The following is an 18472-nucleotide window of genomic DNA, read 5'->3' as shown; positions in this document are numbered from 1 at the left end:
TTCCTTTTAATTATAATTTATATTATAGTTTTTTTTTTTTTTTTTTTTTAATGTGGATACTGGGGATTAAACTAAGGTCTTGATGCTCTCGGGGTAAGCAGTTTATTTGCTAAAGCTGTCTCCTCATCCTTTGCATCATGTCTTTTGAATATGTATCAACTTGGTGACAACTAAAAGAGCCTTTAAATGATAGAAATTGATAAGAAACTGAAAACTTGGTCCCTAGCGAGTTCAGGCGTTTTTGGCTTTTCAGCAGTATTTGTCTTACAAATTGACTGTTTATATCCTTTGTTTTAATTTTGAGTTCTTACTAATACAAAGGAGCTGAGCTATTACTACATTCTAAATATTACTCCGGTTCCCCATTGTTTATCACAGCATCACTATGTACAGAAGATTAGACTCATTCTTCTAGGACTTCTTCCATGTAGATCTAGGATAGAAATAGCCTTTGGGACTGCGGAGAGACCAGGTGTTGCTAAGGGGATTAAAGACCAGTCTGCCAGAGGATCAACTTATGGAAGTTCAACCAGCATGTTTCCTGGGCATTAAGACAGCCTACCTCATGGTCACAGAATTCCCAGCTCCCTGTATTATGTTCTTACAGCATTTGTCCTCCCATTTCCTGATATGTCAGGGGATTTTTATACTCTGTTTGCAAAGAGAGGTCTGACCTTGTCAGGGAGGCTTTACCTTCGTGGTATGTCTGGGGTTACTAACCTAATGTAAGGTTGTAGAGAATGAATGTACTTGGCACAGGATCTTAAGTAGTATTTTTAATGTTTTACTTGTTTTTGATATTTTCTGCTCTGAATAATTTTCCCTCGTTTATTGTGATGTTTTGGTTCTCTCCCACAATTCAGCAAATGGAAAGGAGACAATAGCAGCGTCAGTTCTCTGTGTATCAGCCCAGATGGAAAGATGTTACTTTCAGCTGGTCGAACAATCAAACTATGGGTTTTGGAGACCAAAGAAGTCTACAGAGTGAGTTCATCACACTGTTTATAAAAATTACAGAGCAGGTGCATAGAAGTGAAAGTCATAATAATATGGATTCTAATAGGCCAGACAATGGTACATGCCTTTAATCCTAGCACTTGGGAAATAGAGGTAAGAGAATCTCTGAGTTAGAAGCCAGCCTGTTCTACAGATGAGTTCCAGGACAGCCAAAGCTACAAAGAACCCTGTCTTGAAATGCCCCTCCTTCCCCCTGCAAAAAAAGAAAAAAAAAAAAAAAGGAATATGGATCCTAGTAGAAGGCTTACCTCACATGAGTAAGGCTTTGGGTTCAGTCCCATCACCACAGCACCACATACACAGAACGGATACTTACTGAAGGGTGGTAGTGTGCTTTGAGAGGTGGAGGTAGGAGTGTTTACATTTAGAAACAGATAAAATTCAGTTTCAATAAACTAAGAAAAACTCAGGTTCTTTGTTTGTAGATAGACTAAACTGAATTAACAGGGCTGAAATTTTGGCTCAGTTGGTAGAGTTCTTGCCTAGCATACATGAAGCCCTGGGATTCAGTCCCTAGCACTAAGTAAACTGTATGTGGTAATGCATACCCGCACGAATATGCACAAAGAAAGCAGAGGTAGGAGGACCAGAACTCTCAGGTCATCCTTGGCTAAATTTATAGCAAGGCCAGCCTGGGCTTTTCAAAAGAAAAAAAAAATTACCAGTTGTCAAGTAGTTTGTTTAAATAATAGAATTAGGATTAGAGAGTTGCCTTTGAGATTGAGAACACTTGCTGCTCTTCCAGAGGACCTAGGTTGTGCTTCTAGGGGCTCTGACACCCCCTTCTGGCTGTTTTTGTGCACCTGGTACAGACATACATGCAGGGAAAGCACCATACACATAAAATGTTTTTACAAATAAGTTAATTAATAGAAAACCATTTTTCAAATTTGATTTTTTGATACTAGTTTAGTCATGTTCATTTACATTTTAAATGAGTAAAACAACTGGAATTTGAATTAAAAAACTATTATGCAATGATTATAGTTGTGGTTTTTTTTAAGTGTATAATCAGCATTTTGTAGAGATTGTTATCAGGAGTTTAAATAAGTTATGCTCAGGGGTATTGAATTTACGGTGCTGTGATGATGCCTTAAAATTGTGGTTTCGACTCACTGAGAGTAACATGAGGACCTACAATTCCTTGGCTGTGTCTGAGCACCCTTTAGAAATGGTGGAGTGGAGTCCAGAATGGTGCTGCGTGCCTGTAGTCCCATACTTAGGAGGTTGAGGCCAGCCTGGGCTGCATAGTTCTAGGACAGCATGACTTACATAGCAAGATCTTGTCTCTTTAAAAAACAAATAAACAAAAAACCAAAAAAAGGGTCAGGATGGGGAGAGGCAGGCCAACAAAAACAAGAGGAAAAGGGATAAAATTAAGCAAGTCTTAAATTCAGAAGTGAGAGAAAGTGGTTTATGGGATAGGGTGATGGAAAAAGCATTTTAATTTCGTTCTAATGTCCAAGTGTTTTCTTTCTTTTCTTTTCTTTTTTTTTTTTTTTTTTTTTAAGGGAAAGGACTGTAAACTTTGTCTATATGATGTAGACAAGCAGACTTGCTTGGGTTGAATTTTAACTGTTTATGTACTGTGGGTGCCACGGTTACTTATGCATACAGACTTAACTTTGCACTGTTTGGAGTTTGTCTCCCTAAACGAGATTTCTCTTTCTCTAGCACTTTACAGGACATGCGACACCTATTTCATCACTTAGGTTCACTACCATCAGACCTAATGAGAGCCAGCCTTTTGATGGGATTACAGGTCTTTATTTCTTATCTGGAGCAGTACATGACCGGTTACTTAATGTCTGGTACGTAGCTATTTTGGATTGGGGAGACAGCTTTTTAAGAATCTGTCACAACTTATGGGATCAATTTAAATGATAAGTTTGACTTATTGTATTAATTGTTGGTCTTATATTTAGCTAGAATAAGTGAGTTAGAATGGATCTTATTCAGAATTTAAGCATGCTTTTCATATAATTCCAGCATTAAAAAATAATAATTATGTAATTTTTGTAAGTACATTTTTAAGTTAAAGTGTTTGTACATTTGATGCATATTAACTGTTGATTTTCTTCTAGACTCAAATGTAAGATTGTTTAGTAGGAAATAATCTCAATAGTTAGGACTAAATTTGAAGCACTTTTTTTTTCAATGCTTTTTTCTTTTTTAAATTTTATGGGCATTGGTGTTTTGCCAGCATATATGTCTGTGTGAGGGTGTTATATCCTGGAAATGGAGTTAAAGACTGCCATGTAGGTGGTGGGAATTGAACCTGGGTCCTCTGGAAGACCAACCAGTGCTCTTAATTGCTAAGCCATCTCTAGCCAAGCATATTTTTCTTTCTAATGTTTTATTTTATGTGTATGGGTGTTTTGCCTACATTAGGTCTGTGCACCACCTGTGCACCTAGCACCCTCGGAGGCCAGAAGAGGGTGTCAGATCTCCTTGCAAAGTACCTTTAGACAACACCACGTGGGTGTTTCAAATTAACCCGTGATCTCTGGAAGAGCAACAAGCTATTAACACGGAGCCATCACTCCAGCCCCAAAAGCATACTTTTAAATCACATGTTAACTTAATTGTTATCATTTAATTTGTACCTAGTTCTATTGATGTAAAGCTTAAAGCATACAGACTGAGTCTTGGGAGATAGTGTAGATTATAAGGGCCTGCCTGTGTTGTGGCAGCCAGGCAATGGTGGTGCAAGGCTTTTAATCCCAGCACTCTGGAGGAAGAGGCAGGCATGGTCTAGAGTAAGTTCCAAAACAGGGCAATGCAGAGAAACCACATGCAAATACACTATGTATTTGTTTTATAAATACAAACTTAAAAACAGTTGGTATGACACAAACACAGACACACATTTAGATGATAAAGTCTTTAATGGGCTGGAGTGATGTCTCAACAGTCAGTACTGCCTGGTGCGCTTGCACCAGTTTGCAGTTTGCCAGTTACCAGTTTGCAGCTCTAGTTCCAGGGAACCCTGTCCTCTGTTTCTTCTGGTTTTGAGGACAGCAGGCGTGTACATGGACTTGTAGTTCTTGGGCAAATCTGTCATACTAATGACTGGTTTTGCTTTCTAGGCAGGTCCGATCAGAAAACAAAGAGAAGAATGCAGTGATGTCTTTTACAGTTACAGATGAACCAGTTTATATTGACTTGACTTTGTCAGAAAACAAAGAAGAGGTGAGTGGCTTGATGTGTGAGAATTGATTTTAGGTACTACAAAAGTTAAGTGAATGAAGAGAAGGCTATGCAGGATCCCCAGAAACAGTGCCAAAGCTGTACCGGTGTGGTAGCTCTCTGTAGTCTTAGCATTTGGGAAGCAGAGATTTGACAAGAGACCCTGCCTTAAATGAACGGGAGAGCGATTGAAGAGAACCAACGCCTTCGGTCCCCACATACGTGCATACCACACATAATGCTTTTTTCTTTAAGGTACTTTTTAAAGACATTTGTGTATGTCTGTATATGGTATAGGTGCTTGTGTGTCTGTGCAGTTACCTGCCCCCATACATGTGGAAACCACATGAGGGCATTGGGTGTCCTGCTGTTTCTCTTCCTTACTTAGTCTTTGGAGGTGGAGCTTCCCACTGAGCTTGGAACTAGGATGGTGGTGGTGAGCAAGCTACTGGGATCCTCCTGTTTCCTCCCTTCTCACGCCAGTGCTGGGGTTACTTGTATGCATGTGATCATGCCTGATATTTTTTTTTTAATGTAAATTCTAGGGATTTTAATTCAGGTCTTCTGCTTTCTCTTTTTGAGTCATTGCCCCAGCCCTGAGATACAGCCCCTGCTTAGTCTGATAATTACTATGTATTGCAGGCTGCCTTGAACTTATGGAAATCTCTTGCTTCAGTCTCCTGAGCTCTAGGATTATAGGCATGTACCTATTAAAGTGTGCCCAATTAAATCATCATCATCATCTTTATTGCGTTTTAATTTTTGTTTTTCTTGAGGAAGGGTCTCATATTTCAGGCTGCCCTTCAACTCACTGTGTAGCCATCAATGATGATCTTGGACATCTACTTCCGTGTGCCAGTACTTCAGATAAATACTTCATGTCTGCTTTCTGAGGCCTAGGGTTAAACACAGGGCTCCATTCATTCTAGCAAGCACTCTACCACCTGAACTCTGCCTAGCCCACCCCTCTACCTCACCTTAGTGCTATTTTAGTAATCTCAATGTGGATGTTAATGAGCAACAGCAAATGTAAGCTGGGTAATTAGGTTAGCTGGCTGACTGCCAGTGAGCCACGGGCCTTCCTTTTTTGCTCTGTCTCTCTAGTCCTGGGATTACAAAGCACACACCACAAATGCCTTGCCTTTATGTAGGTGCTAGGACTGAACTCATATACTTAATCTTGTGTGACAAGCACTTAGCTGACTAAGCCTCCTCCCTAGCTCCCTCACAGGCTCTTTAAAAGCATTAACATATTAAAGTGAATAATGGGTCAATAAACTAAAGTCTTATTTGCGACATAAGTTTTAACTAGTAATTATTAATTAAACATAAACTCCTAAACAAAACCTTGATTCTTTTAGACAACCCTGCTTAGTTACCAGTAGTTGGGGTTAGGTGTTAATATCTGTTAGGGCTTGTGGAAAGGGAAATATTAAATGTGGTAATGTGGGGTGGTCTTTCCTCTGGTGACTGATTCTGATCTTCAAAGAGAATTAGCATTTCTTAAGGAGCATCCTTCCTTTCCAAGGTCTTTCCAGGCTCTCTTGATGCCACACTGCCTATATTTTAGTGTTTCCTAGAGTGTTGTCCAGTGTTTGAATTCTCACACCAGACATAACTTAGAATACAATTTATTTATTATTTATACGGTATTCTGCCTGCATGAGTGCCTGCAGGCCAGAAGAGGGCACCAGATCTCATCATAGATGGTTGTGAGCCACCAGGTGGTTTCTGGGAATTAAACTCAGGATCTTTGGAATAACAGCCAGTGCTCTTAACCTCTGAGCCATCTCTCCAGCCCCAACTTAGAAAACAAATAGCAAGATATTGGAAGTGATAAGTGCTAAGAAAGTTTTCCTCAAGAAGTTTCAGAACTTGAGTCTAGTCCTTGCCACAGGAAGCTGATAGCAAAAATATAATGGTTTGGCATCCCCAGACCATGAGCCTGTAGGAGCTGACAAACAGAATCAAGACATGTTCCCCTCTTCTTCCTTCATGGATGGAAAGTGGTGTTTTCATCAGTCTTGCCATTCCAGGCCATTCAGACATTCTCTTTTTTGTTTACCTTGGAGGCTGCATTGTGCCTTTGGCTCCTTCTTGGCCTAAACATTACTTTACAATCTTGATAAGAACAATAATTATTTTGTCAGATAACACAGATTTCGTTAAGAAAAATTGTGTGTGCGAAGCCCCGCATGGTGATGCACCCTTTTAATCTCAGCACTCTGGAGGCGGAGGCAGGTAGATCTCTGAGTTCAAGGCCACCCTGGTCTACATAATTCGGGCATGTCCAAGGCTGCCCCTCAACCTCCAAGTGTGTTTGTTTGTCTGAGTATGTGTGGTCAGAGGACAATTTTGTAGTCAGTTCTCCATTTTATTTGGCTTCTGGGTGGTGAAACTGAGGTTGCTATCCTTCATGACAAGTGTCTTTGCTGTTGGCTGAGCCATCAGCTGATTTTAAGTAATGATTTTTAATGTGCTGTTGTTTTTATTGTTCTAGTTACTTTGAAGGTGGGGCAAGAGCAAAAATGAAGACTGGGTATATAATTGACTAGAATTAATCAGCCATGTTTTTCTTTTAGCCTGTCAAGTTAGCTGTTGTTTGCAGAGATGGTCAAGTCCATCTTTTTGAGCACATATTAAATGGGTAAGTAGAAAGTTTTTAAATCAGAAATGCTTGTTCCTGTGTTTCTTCTCATTATAATCTCACCTCATTCTTTGTATTGTATTCCTGCTTATTCCATAGTTTACTGTGAAAAGCACTCGATTGCTTATCCACATGAGTATGTGAACTCAAGTTTTTGGGATCATAAGCCATGTCATGCCTTTGTGATTAGGAGAGTGGCTTTTTATGACATATGTATAGTGAATGTTGATAATAATAAAAATTTGGAGAGAAGGCTACTCAGAGACTTGCTGGTGGGCTTGGGTGGTGCCTCGTTTAGTCTTCCACGGTGGTTTATCTGTCTTTGTCTGTGTGTATGTAACTAAGTGAAGTGTCCCTGTGCTGTTCTCCTGATACCGTAAATGTAGGTAGAGTTAGGAAAGAAGCATGCACTTACTATAAACATTTGGAAGGCAACGATATAGCTGTGTCACGCTTTTGGCTAGGATGTACAATCAGGGCTTTGTTTCTAGCATACTAAGAAGGGGGAGGAAAACCAGGAATTTTGAGTCTCCTTCCATTTAACTCTCTAAGAGAATATTAACATTTCCATGTGTAGCACTTTACACAGTAGCATGTGCTTTCCCAGTTTGTGATTATGCCTGGTGAGGATTTTCATATTTCTCTTTGGCACAGGCAGACTATTGAAGTTTTGTTGTTTGTTTTAATTATTTTATGTATATGGGTGTTTGCCTCAGTGTATATCACTTACTTGCCTGGTGTACAAGGAGGGCAGAAGAAGGTGCTGGATCCCCTGGAACTTTTGAGTTGCCATGTGGGTACTGGAATAAAACCTGAGTCCTGAAAGAGTAGTCAGTTCTCTTGACCACTAAGTCATCTCTAACCCCCACTGAAGTGTTTCTGGCAGATGATTCATTATCTAAAGGTTCATTAAAGTCATTCTGTCCAGGCTGTTGAAAATGGTTTAAAGCGAGATAAAGGACAAAAGAGGTGCACAGTCCTGGGTATTAGAGACCCTTGTGGAGTCAGGATACTAGGAAGGGAGTTGAAAAGGTAGCATAAAGTAATGCTTAAAATTGAGATGAAAACTGAGCTCACTGGGAATAAGCGAGAAAATTGTGTGATTGGGATGCAGTAAAGTGCCTGCGTCGAGAACCAGAAGACCAGAGTTTCAGAATTATCTGCAACTTGAGTACTGGATATGAAATCTCAGAAAAAAAGTCATGAGTTGGGAAGTGATGGTGGTGAGCCAGTGAACTTTCTTGAAGAAATGTGCCTGTGATTCAGAAGATGGCCTCATGATGGAGAAGTAGCTGGCATTGGAGACAATACCATTCATACTAGACCATTCATACTACTGACACAGGCTCTTGCTAGGTAGCCCTGGCTGCCTATCAATTGCTTGTGCTTTCTGGGTGCTGGAATTTCAGGTATTTGTTGATTCCAGGAAATATTTTTTGCATACATACAGTTTAAATAAAAACGGTTTTTGGGGTGAAAGGAGGGATTGATATCTTAAAAGTGTCAGTGGAGAGCAAAATCATAATTGTATAAACAATGTGGTTGTGAAACAGCTGCCACTTAGGGCAGTGCCCATGGAGAAGACCCGGGTGATCTTAACTGCACACCAGAGGTTGTGGTGAGGCTTTGAAAGTTGAGAGTAATGGGAATGGGACTGTCTGGGAAAGGCCTGACATTCAGGGCCGTAAGAGTTGGAAGGCTGGTATTAGACTTGTCTTTGTGGGCACTTGTGATGGTACCATAGATACGAGGAGAGGGGTCTTGTTTTGTGACTTGATTCTCTAATCTTACTTTCTCTTTGTTCCTAGACATTGCAAGAAGCCTTTGACTTCAAATTGTACAATTCAGATAGCAACACCAGGAAAGGGCAAGAAATCAACACCAAAACCCATTCCTATTCTAGCAGCCAGCTTTTGCTTAGACAAAACGTCCTTATTGCTGGTGTATGGCAGTTGGTTTCATCCTACCATTGAGCGAGTGGTAAGTAGGTGCTACTTTGAATACAACAGTTCAGATTTTAAAAGGGGGCATTTTGGCTCCTTATGGAATACTTCAGAGAAAATAAACATTCTCCTTTAAAAAACTTTCAGTGGGTTGTTTAATTTGTGAGAATTCTTTTATTTTTCTTCACCAGCAGAGTGTCAGAGTGTCACTCCCTCCTTTCCTTTTGGTATTTGATCTTAGAAATTTGATGTTTCCTACATATGTAACTTGCTTTTTTTGTTTGTTGGTTTTTGTTTTTGTTTTCTTTTTTGGTCAGCATGAATATGAGTATTTGCTGAATTACATAAAATGTACTGCTTACTAATAGCCCTTAGAGGTGACACCCATTGTGTTCTCTAAATGGGAAATGCCTTGACCTTTTTTTGTTGTTGTTACTGTTTTTTTTGTTCGAGACACTTGTTTTTCTGTGTAGCTCTGGCTGTCCTGGAATTCTCTTTGTAGACCAGGCCGGTCTAGAACTCACAGAGATCACCTGCCTCTATGTCTCTGGATTAAAGCATAAATCACCATGCCTGGTGACATTCTTACTTTAGAATTTTCTTTAAAGATTTGCAGATCTTAGTCAAGTCCAGTAAGTGCTTAAGTTTGGTTTTATAATACTTTTATCTAGTAAGGCTCCTAGGGAGCCAAATAAGCTCTCGACTTTATTAAAGAATATTCTGTTTTCTTCTTTGTAATGTTAGGGATTAAACTCAACCTTATTCATTCTAGACAAGCTCTGAACCACTGACATAGGCTCTTGCTAGGTAGCCCTGACTGCCTATCAGTGTGTAAGGGGCTGTACTGCTTGTGGTGTTTGTTGATTCCAGGAAATACTTTAAAGAATTGATTACATACATAAATAAAAAAAGAAAAAAAAAGATGCAGCTGGAGACTCATCTGTTAGCTATATGGGAAGCCCCTTCCAGATAACAGCCTTTGTTATCTGTCTGTTTTGATTTTACAGATATTAGCTCTCTAGTCTTAGGACTTAAATAACTTGTGTGTGGCTCTTTTCTTCCCTGTCTTTGAGCGTCATGTCTGGACATACAGATCCTCTTAGGGCAACCTTTCAGTACACAGTGCTGCCCCACTTTTGCTTGTAGAATAACTTACTTAGGGAAATTTAGGGTAGGACTCATGAGTTTTGTCTGGGTTTTTATTTATAAAAATGTTGGACCCCATGCCTTTTTCTGTGAGGTCTGTGGCCTTTTAAAACTTAAATGAAAAATTCAAGTTGTCCATAAATAATGAAATGAAGTACACATTACACCAGGGCTTTCAGTTTACATGTCTGCTGCTATGGGTCCAAGTGATGATTGTGACTTTCAAGCAGTGTACATTATGAAAATGCAGTCATTTGTTTTTTAACATCATTGGATGTTACTTTGGTTGACAGTCTTTTCTCTCCTTCCCTCCTCCCATCTCTCCTTAAAAACCATTTCTAGGCTTTGAATTCCAAAGATAGTCATATATGTTTGGAGAGAGACATTTCAAATTGCTGGGCTCCAACAGTAGAAACTGCTATAACCAAGGTGAGTACATTATAAGTTTGGTGTTAAGAATAGTAATTTGGTTAAATTGAGTTGAATATATAGTACCATGTTAGGTTGACTTCAGTTGTTTTTTTCTGCTGTCTCTTAAGGTACAGTTTTGCTATTTACCCTCAATTGAAACTCGTGATTCTTGGGTGCTGAGGTGACAGGTGTGTGCACTGCCACACCTGGCTCCTCTTTACTCTCTAATGTTTTCCTCTTGATGCTCTTGTCTTAGAAATGGGAGACTTTTTAGACATGAGGGTTGTGAAACTCCACCTCCGTGCTGTTGGTGTGGTGTGATGATCTGGCCAGGGAACTACGCAGGAATGAGTGTTAATAACACATATCCATAGGACTGGAGTTCATTACCATTCTTTTTGTTGAGTATAACTTGTTCTTGGCATGTAGATACCTTGTTTGTGATGAAATAGGGAGTAAAGCCAACTCATGCTATGATGATATCCACATGGTTTCGCGTCTGGCTGAGTTTCAGAGATGACACCTTTCTCTTGGCTGTCTGAGCATGGTTGGCGAAATTTCATTTTGGAGGTTGTCAGATGTGTAACTTGAACATTTTAAAAATCACACAGCCTTACGTATTTGGTAGGTTTTATTTTTTTTATTTTTTTTGTTCATACTCTTAATGAGATGGTATATACTTGAAATCCATGAGCTCTTAACTAGTATTTTAAGTTTGCCAATATTCATTCAATGTTTGTCTTGAATTCCTGTTGTGGTGAGTACATTGTATTGCACTGCCTGATAGAAAAGCCTTGGGAGAGCTGCTTGCTAAGTTACACCTTTCTCACACCCTGATGCTCTGTGTGGCAGGTGAAAACACCAGTGATGAATTCTGAAGCAAAAGTTCTGGTGCCTGGGATTCCTGGACATCATGCACCAATAAAGACTATACCTTTGCAGCCCAGTGAGGTGGAGAACAAGAGGAAATTAGGCAGCAATGAGGTAACAACCACTTGCTTACTGGAAGAGTGTGTAGTAGGTAAAGACAACTGTTGTTCTGAAGCTTGCAGAGCCTACTGCCCTTTTCCAGTCCTGTTGTTTGTTTGTTTGTTTTTCAAGACAGGGTTTCTCTGTGTAGTCTTGGCAGTCCTGGACAGCTTTGTAGACCAGGCTGACCTTGAACTCACAGAGATCTGCCTGCCTCTGCCTCCCAAGTGCTGGGATTACAGGCGTGTGCCACCTCACTCATTTCCAGTCTTTTAACTAAAATCAGATTTTGTCATTTAATAGCTGGCTAGATGAAATTCAATAGATTAAGTCAGGGTCTGCTGTGATGACTTTGATTGGGTTTCGCATACTGCTGAGTTCCCATGATGCTTCCTTTTCTCTTGGCTGTCTGAGCAACCCTGGCTGGTTTCATGCCAGTTAGTGTAAAATGGTGGTCATAGTCACTTACAAGGACTGTAAACTTCAGCATTTTTAAAAGTTTATTACATTTTTGGTATAAAACTTTTTTATTACATTACATTATTGATGTTTGAGTGCGTTAGCACCTGTCTATGGTGTGTGTGTATATATATGTGTTACATGTATGTGGAGGTTGAGAGCAATCTGGCATAATTGTTCTTTTTTTCCACCTTGGGAATTAAAGTCAGGTAGGTGGTCTTGGTGGCAGGCTCCCTTACTTGCCTGTGCCATCTTGCCAGCCCAACTTTATATTCTTGACAAATCTGAGTTGATGCCAAGGGATAGTTGTGTTAGGGAAAGCTTAAATGTAATAGTAGCTCTTTCCTTTTGCATTAGAAGATGCCAGGTCCTTTTATTTTTTAATTTTCCCAGAGAGGGCCTCATGATTTATATCATTAAAGAGGGTCATGTGGCCCCCCCCCCCGTTTTTTTTTCTCCCCAAGCCAGTATTTCTCTGTATAACTGTCTTAGCTGTCCTGGACATACTTTGTAGCCTTGAACTCACAGAGACCCACCTGTCTCTGAAACCCCCCCCCCCAGTGCTGTGATTAAAGGTCTGTGCCACCACGCCCCAGCTATGTATTTGTCTTTTTAAGAAAAATTAAGAAAAAGATAAACTAATTTAAAAATTTTATGTGTATGGTTATTTTGTTTACATGTATGTCTGTGTACTGGGTGTATGCAGTGTCTGTAGTTGCCAGAGGAAGGCATCAGATTCCTTGGAACTGGTTACTATCAGTGGTTACTAACAGTGATAGTTGTGAGCTGCCATGTGGGTGGTGGGAATCAAACTGTGATCCTTCGGGACTAGCCAGTGCTCTTACCTTTTGAGCCATTTCTTCAGTTGCCAGTGTGCCTGTTAGTTTTTTTTTTTTTTTTGTTTGTTTTTTTCCCTAGGTTTGGAACATGTGGGAACTTGGTTTGCTGCTCTTGTCACATTTCTTCCACAGTCCTACTGTGGTAATGAGAATGTATTTCTGTGTCTGAGGCATGAATCTTAGCTTGTTTGCAGCCCCCCAATCCCTGTCTGGCTAACTTAGTGATGTTTTCATTCTGTAGGCTAGCATCGAGGAACGCCTTGGTGCCATGGATCTAGATAGAAAAGGAAGGAAGGATGACCTTCTGCAGACAAACAGCTTTCCAGTCCTTCTCACACAGGGCTTGGAAAGCAATGACTTTGAAATGTTAAACGTAAGTATTGCAACAGCTTTTCGGTGAATTGAGAGAAGTTGTTGAACTTGCACTCATACAATGAGTAATCACATCATATAGCAACATGTAATGTAATTTTTTTGTGAAGTTAGTCAGATGTTATGTTTGGTGGCAAAATACAGACAGTCACCAACCTACCGTGGGAGTGTGCTAAGTCTCTTGAACCTGGAATGCATTTTCTCATAGAAATGTTATTTTGAGTTGTTGGGTTCCTTAGGCTTTAGTTTACAAAAGCCCTTATAAAGTGCAGCTGAACTATAACACTCAGCATTCTAGATCACAATTTATATTTTTTTCTGTAGGAAAATGCGTTCCTGAGTTTTTACTCTGGATTCCAGAAACTTATTTCCCCTGGCCGTGAGAGGGGGCAGTGAGGTGGAACCTTGACAATGGGTAGGAGTTCTGGGGGTCAGATTCAAGAGGGTTGGGGGTTATATTGTTGTGTAGTTATGGAAACTTAAGGAAGCATTAACGGCATCTGTCTGTAAGTTGGTGACTGCTTGTAGGAAGCTACTCGATATGGCTCTTAAATTGAGAGTTTGACAGTGGTCTATACAGAAAAATTGAAATACAATAGGATTTAAGTACTGTCTGATCGGATTAATCCAGTTTTTGTTATTTCTTCATGACTTAGCAATATTAGAATAGTCATAAAGGTGACCTTACATTTGTGACCTGATTTTCATTTGATTTTTAATGTGATTATCTATTTCTGTCTAAAATGATTTGTATAAGCAGAGGAAGCCAATAGGTCTAAAATCCTCAAATTACTTTCCAAGTATTTTGTGATGATGTGTTTTAGGTGAATTTTAGTTGAATGTGACTTGGAAACCTAGGCAGATTTGATAAAATTTAATTACAAAACACTTGTTTGCTAGTGTCTTTGAAACGTAGTGCAGATTGCCTACTGTCAGTGCATACGTGACTATGTTCTTAAACCTTCCTCACTAGATGATCCATGTTCTAGAGCAGTACAGTACATCACCAGGAACCCATCTCTTAGTTTGATAAGCATCTCACAAATGCTTGCCTTTTTATTTTTCTGCTCACATTCTTCTGCAGGTGGAGTAAAGCTTAGAAATAATTGACCATTGGTTCATCCGTAAGCAGGCTTACTTAACTTAAACACTCCTTTAAAAAAAATGAATCATAATATGTTATCATAGCTAACAAAAGTTAATTGCACTTTTAAAATATTTGTTATTCTGAGTGCAGGTATGCCCATAGAAATCGTAGGGTCAAGGAATAAATAGTCATTTGGACACTTTCAGCACAGCTTCTGCTCTTGAACACGCAATGGAAGCTGGGTTGTTGTTAATCTCAACAGTGGAGGCAAGGCAAAGATCAGGGCCTGTGTAGCTGAGACAGCCCAGACTACATTGGAGAGCCCCTATCTCCAAAAGCGACAGTGGTGGTTAGGTGTGGCAGGGGCCTTTAAGGTAGCCTATTTGAGACATAGCAAGAACCTAGCTCAGCAAACCAACTAAAAGACAGTGTTAGGACCAGGAACAGAAGAGCATAATGAAACAGCACTTTGCAGGCTGAAAAATGTCTACTTATGTATCAGTTTTACCCAGTGTATATAGAGAACACTTATTTCATTTAAAAAAACCTGTAGAGAGATGAGCAGACAACATACAGAATTCAGATGGACCATAAGAAGATGGAGAAAATGTTCATTGTCTTTTATATTTGCTTGCTTGCTTGCTTAATATATATGCCAGAGAGTGCCACAGGGAGCATGTGGAGATCAAGGACAACTTTTGGGAATTGTTTGTCTCCTTCCCCCATGTGTGTCAGAGGGGTTAAACTTGGGTTGTTAGACTTAGTGACAAGCTGCTTTGCCCTCTGAGCTATCACAACAGTGCACAGGGGGAATTTTTTTTTTTTTTAAATAACATTAATCATCACTGAAAGGCAAAATAAAATCTCAGTGAAATGAAACTAGATACCCGCTATAGATTGTTTAAAATTAAAAAGATGACACTGTTGTCAGGAGAATTTGCTGAAATTCATGCCTTGCTGTTGGTAGTGTGAAATGGAATGGCGACTTTAGAGAACAGTCTGAGAGTTTATTAAAAGTGAGGGGTTCACTTACTGTGCAATTCCACTGCTCTGCTCCTGTTTACCAGGGGACTAAGCAGTGTGTCCTTGTAGGGTCTGGCATGTAAATTTTCATTGCCAGCGCAGACAATTTTTTTGTCTAGCAATGGAATGTGCTACATACAGACTGACATGGATGACTCTAGTGTGTGCTATGAGTGTGAAGTCTGACAAAAAAGGGAAGACTGATTGCATAATTGATTCAGTCCAGCATGTAGTGGCTGTGCTGGATGGAAAGTAAAGGAGATTGCGAAAGGCCTGGAGAAACTTGATGATGATAGAACTTTGTAAACTGCTTGTTTCCTGGGAAAATGTGCTTGTCACATTGAAATACTGCATCTTAAATGTTTTATTTATTCTTAGTTGTATTGCAGTGAAGTAGTGAGGAAAAAATTATCGTTTCTAAAACTATCTTGGTAGTTTTGGCTGCTTTATTTCTTTATGGCCTGGAGAGAAGTTACTGTGGCTGATTGGTTTTTGCTTTTGCTTTGTTTTTGAGACAGATTTCTCTATGTGGCCCTAGCTATCCTAGAACTTGCTCTGTAGACCAGGCTGACCTCAGAGTTCTACCTGCCTCTGCCTTGTGAGTGCTGAGTGCTGGGCACTGTGTGCTGCCATGCCCAGTGAGGACTGTTTCTCATACAGCTTAGTTTGGGGCAGTTTATTTGTATTTTTTTTATTTTTTAATTTAAAGTGTTAGCATGGTTGCCTCTGCTCGATAGTTAGCATAAGAAGTACTGGACAGCTTATTAAAACAACCTTCTGCCTTTAAGTTTCAGATTGCTTCCTAGTAGTTAGGCCTCACTTGTAATTGGCATCCTACAGTTCTGGTGGCCCATCATCTGAAAACATGCATTTATTACTAGCAGCCTCTTCCATTCCCCCAAGCTCTTCAAACTGAACAAACACACGAACACTGTTCAGATCATGAAGACAGTCCTTCTGTTTCCCTTTGTTTCCTCTCTTTTCCCTCCCTCCTTCTCTCCTTTCCTTCCTACCTATCCCTCCCTCCCTTTCTTCCTTCCTTTTTTTTTCTTTCTTCTTCTTCTTCTTTTTTTTTTTTTAATGCCAGGCTTCTCTCATGATGTTGACAATGACCTTGAACTTCCCAGTTTCTGGGATCACAGGCCTGGGTCGCTGTACTTGTTAGTATGTGGTTAGTATGTGACACTTGCTGTGTCACATCCTAGCCTTAAAAAAATTTATTTTTTAAATTTACACATTGTACTCATTGTACTGCCCAGATTGACCTTGAATTTACAGACACCACATGTTTTTCTTTTTTGAGCATTTCCCTCCTTCCCCTTTCTTTCCTCCAGTCCTTCTATATATCATCCCTCTGTCTCAGATACATAGCTTCTATTTCTTGGTTGTTTTATACACACACATACACACACATATATTCCTAAATGCATAAATACTGTTTCGTCCTGTTAGATGCTGGGATTAAAGGCATGCATCAATGTGTCTGGCTGTATATGTGTTTGTCAGTCTCTCTGTCTTTGGGTTCCTCTGTGCGCTCTTCCCTCCTCCTAGTAGGAAAACAGGTTTATTTAGCAAGCCACAAAAAAAGCAGGCACAGCAGTGGTGGAATGTGATCAGACTTAGTTTAAATCACAGGCAGGACATACTGGCCCATTTTATATCCTGAAGCTTCACCACCCTCATTGCTTGGGTTAAAACAAATGGTCTTATGTTAGTGGACTTTTGAGGCAGTTAACAAAAGCATGGCAGTATCCTCAAATACAGATGTTTCTGGTAGCTTCTAGATCACAAATTTATAACAAAGTGGCTATTTAAAGTCACCAAGTACCTTCAATATTATTGTTAAAGTTACAGTCAGCACATTATGGTTTAGTAGAGTAGGTTTTCATGTTTATTTTCTTCATTGCTAGTGATCAAAGCCAGGGTTTGTGTGTGCTGGGCATCAGCTCACACCGAGTTATATCTTTGCTTGTTTTTGCTGTTTCCTTATGTCAAGATAGAAGTGTGCTGTTCAGGCTAGTCTTAAATTTCCTGCCCAGTCTCCTGAGGGGTGGGGGTTATTTTTGGCATTTCTTTCGTTTTTGTTTTTTTTTTAATTTATTTAAGCAGTGCTGAGATCAGGCCTTAAATGTGCTAGGCAAATGTTTCCTACCTACAGCCCTAAAACTTTCAAAAATTCTGAAACATAATTTTGGTAAGTTGAGACTTGGTGTTTGTGCTCTTCCTACCTTCGCCTCCAGATAGCTGGGATTGCACAGCTTCATATTTTGCTTTGAACATTATATTTTGTTTATTAATACAATGGAACTTAGTTTAATCAAGAACTATTAGATCAGCACATTCTGTGTCTCAGTTTCCCAATGATTGTATAAAATAAAAATTATATATTATAGCCACGAAATCTTACGTGATATTTAAAAATAGTATTTGGTGCAATCAGGTTGGCGTAAAGGTCATTTTTACAACCAGGTAAAATCTGAAAGGAAGCTAAGCAATTGGAAGAAATTTGCTGGAAACTGTAAACAGTATTTGTCTTTGCTACCCCTGTTACTTAGATTTATAGTACTTGAGAGGAAGGAAGCGTGCCTCAGACACTGAATGGACTGTTTTCTCCCACTCCCTCCTTTCCTGCTCTCTGAAATGACTCTGACTCTGGCATAAAACACTGGTGTGCTCCTTTTTCTACAACCCAGTGTGGAATCTGACCTCCCAGAGATAACCCTTAAGGTGCTTTGGTTGGAGCATCTCTTAGTAATCACTTGAGTGGTTTACCTTTTAATCAAATGATGTCAATATAAAAAAGATTTTTCTTTAAGACAGAAACTTACTCAGCTCCCTCTGTGGAGAGAGCGCTCTAATTTAGAAAGATACAGGTTGGAGAGCATCACTAATGGCACATACTCGTGGAGACAGATGCTGTTTTGAGTGTTACTTGAAGGCAGCTTAAACTGATTGGCAATTTGATTTGCCCAGTTCAGTCAGTACTTTATTGCCCTGGTCTCTTCAGCTGTTACATGAGACTTCTCAGGTAGTGTCCTTCCTCGAAGTATGCTTGTCTTAACTGTTGTTTATTTTCTCACAGAAAGTGCTTCAAACTAGGAATGTAAACCTAATAAAGAAGACTGTGCTAAAGATGCCCTTGCATGCTGTTATCCCATTGTTGCAAGAGGTAACTGCTGCCGGTGCTATTGTATGAGATTGTTTTAGAGTACCCCGACATGGAGCCCCAAACTCTTTACTTTTTTTCTCCTTTTTATGCCTGTGTGGTGTTCTAATATAATAATACTGCAACTATTACATGTTTTATTTTCTCTGTTTGGAATGTGAAGTTGGAAAGAACATTAAGACTAATGGTCCATCCTCTGACTAC

The 18472-nt window shown here is 39.6% G+C and overlaps 1 protein-coding gene and 3 non-coding genes across 4 annotated transcripts in view; all 4 read left to right on the top strand.

Moving 5' to 3' along the window:
* Wdr43 (WD repeat domain 43) overlaps nt 1–18472 on the top strand; it is a 46976-nt gene that overhangs the window by 14293 nt on the left and 14211 nt on the right. Inside the window, exons 4-12 of the mRNA XM_021647163.2 lie at nt 864–984; nt 2692–2828; nt 4107–4209; nt 6789–6853; nt 8662–8833; nt 10285–10371; nt 11206–11337; nt 12862–12993; nt 18185–18271. Coding sequence (XP_021502838.1) covers nt 864–984; nt 2692–2828; nt 4107–4209; nt 6789–6853; nt 8662–8833; nt 10285–10371; nt 11206–11337; nt 12862–12993; nt 18185–18271 — 1036 coding nt within the window. The remainder of the gene's footprint in view (nt 1–863; nt 985–2691; nt 2829–4106; nt 4210–6788; nt 6854–8661; nt 8834–10284; nt 10372–11205; nt 11338–12861; nt 12994–18184; nt 18272–18472) is intronic.
* Nucleotides 2095–2179, top strand: LOC132651474 (small nucleolar RNA SNORD53/SNORD92). Its single transcript, XR_009589121.1, has one exon. It is a non-coding gene; the product is annotated as a small nucleolar RNA SNORD53/SNORD92 (small nucleolar RNA).
* Nucleotides 10822–10899, top strand: LOC132651470 (small nucleolar RNA SNORD53/SNORD92). Its single transcript, XR_009589118.1, has one exon. It is a non-coding gene; the product is annotated as a small nucleolar RNA SNORD53/SNORD92 (small nucleolar RNA).
* On the top strand, nt 11661–11739 carry LOC132651471 (small nucleolar RNA SNORD53/SNORD92). The gene has a single exon (XR_009589119.1). It is a non-coding gene; the product is annotated as a small nucleolar RNA SNORD53/SNORD92 (small nucleolar RNA).

This window comes from Meriones unguiculatus, chromosome 1, assembly GCF_030254825.1.
Source record: "Meriones unguiculatus strain TT.TT164.6M chromosome 1, Bangor_MerUng_6.1, whole genome shotgun sequence".
Lineage (NCBI taxonomy): Eukaryota > Metazoa > Chordata > Mammalia > Rodentia > Muridae > Meriones > Meriones unguiculatus.
This window is presented reverse-complemented; position numbering and strand designations above follow the sequence as displayed.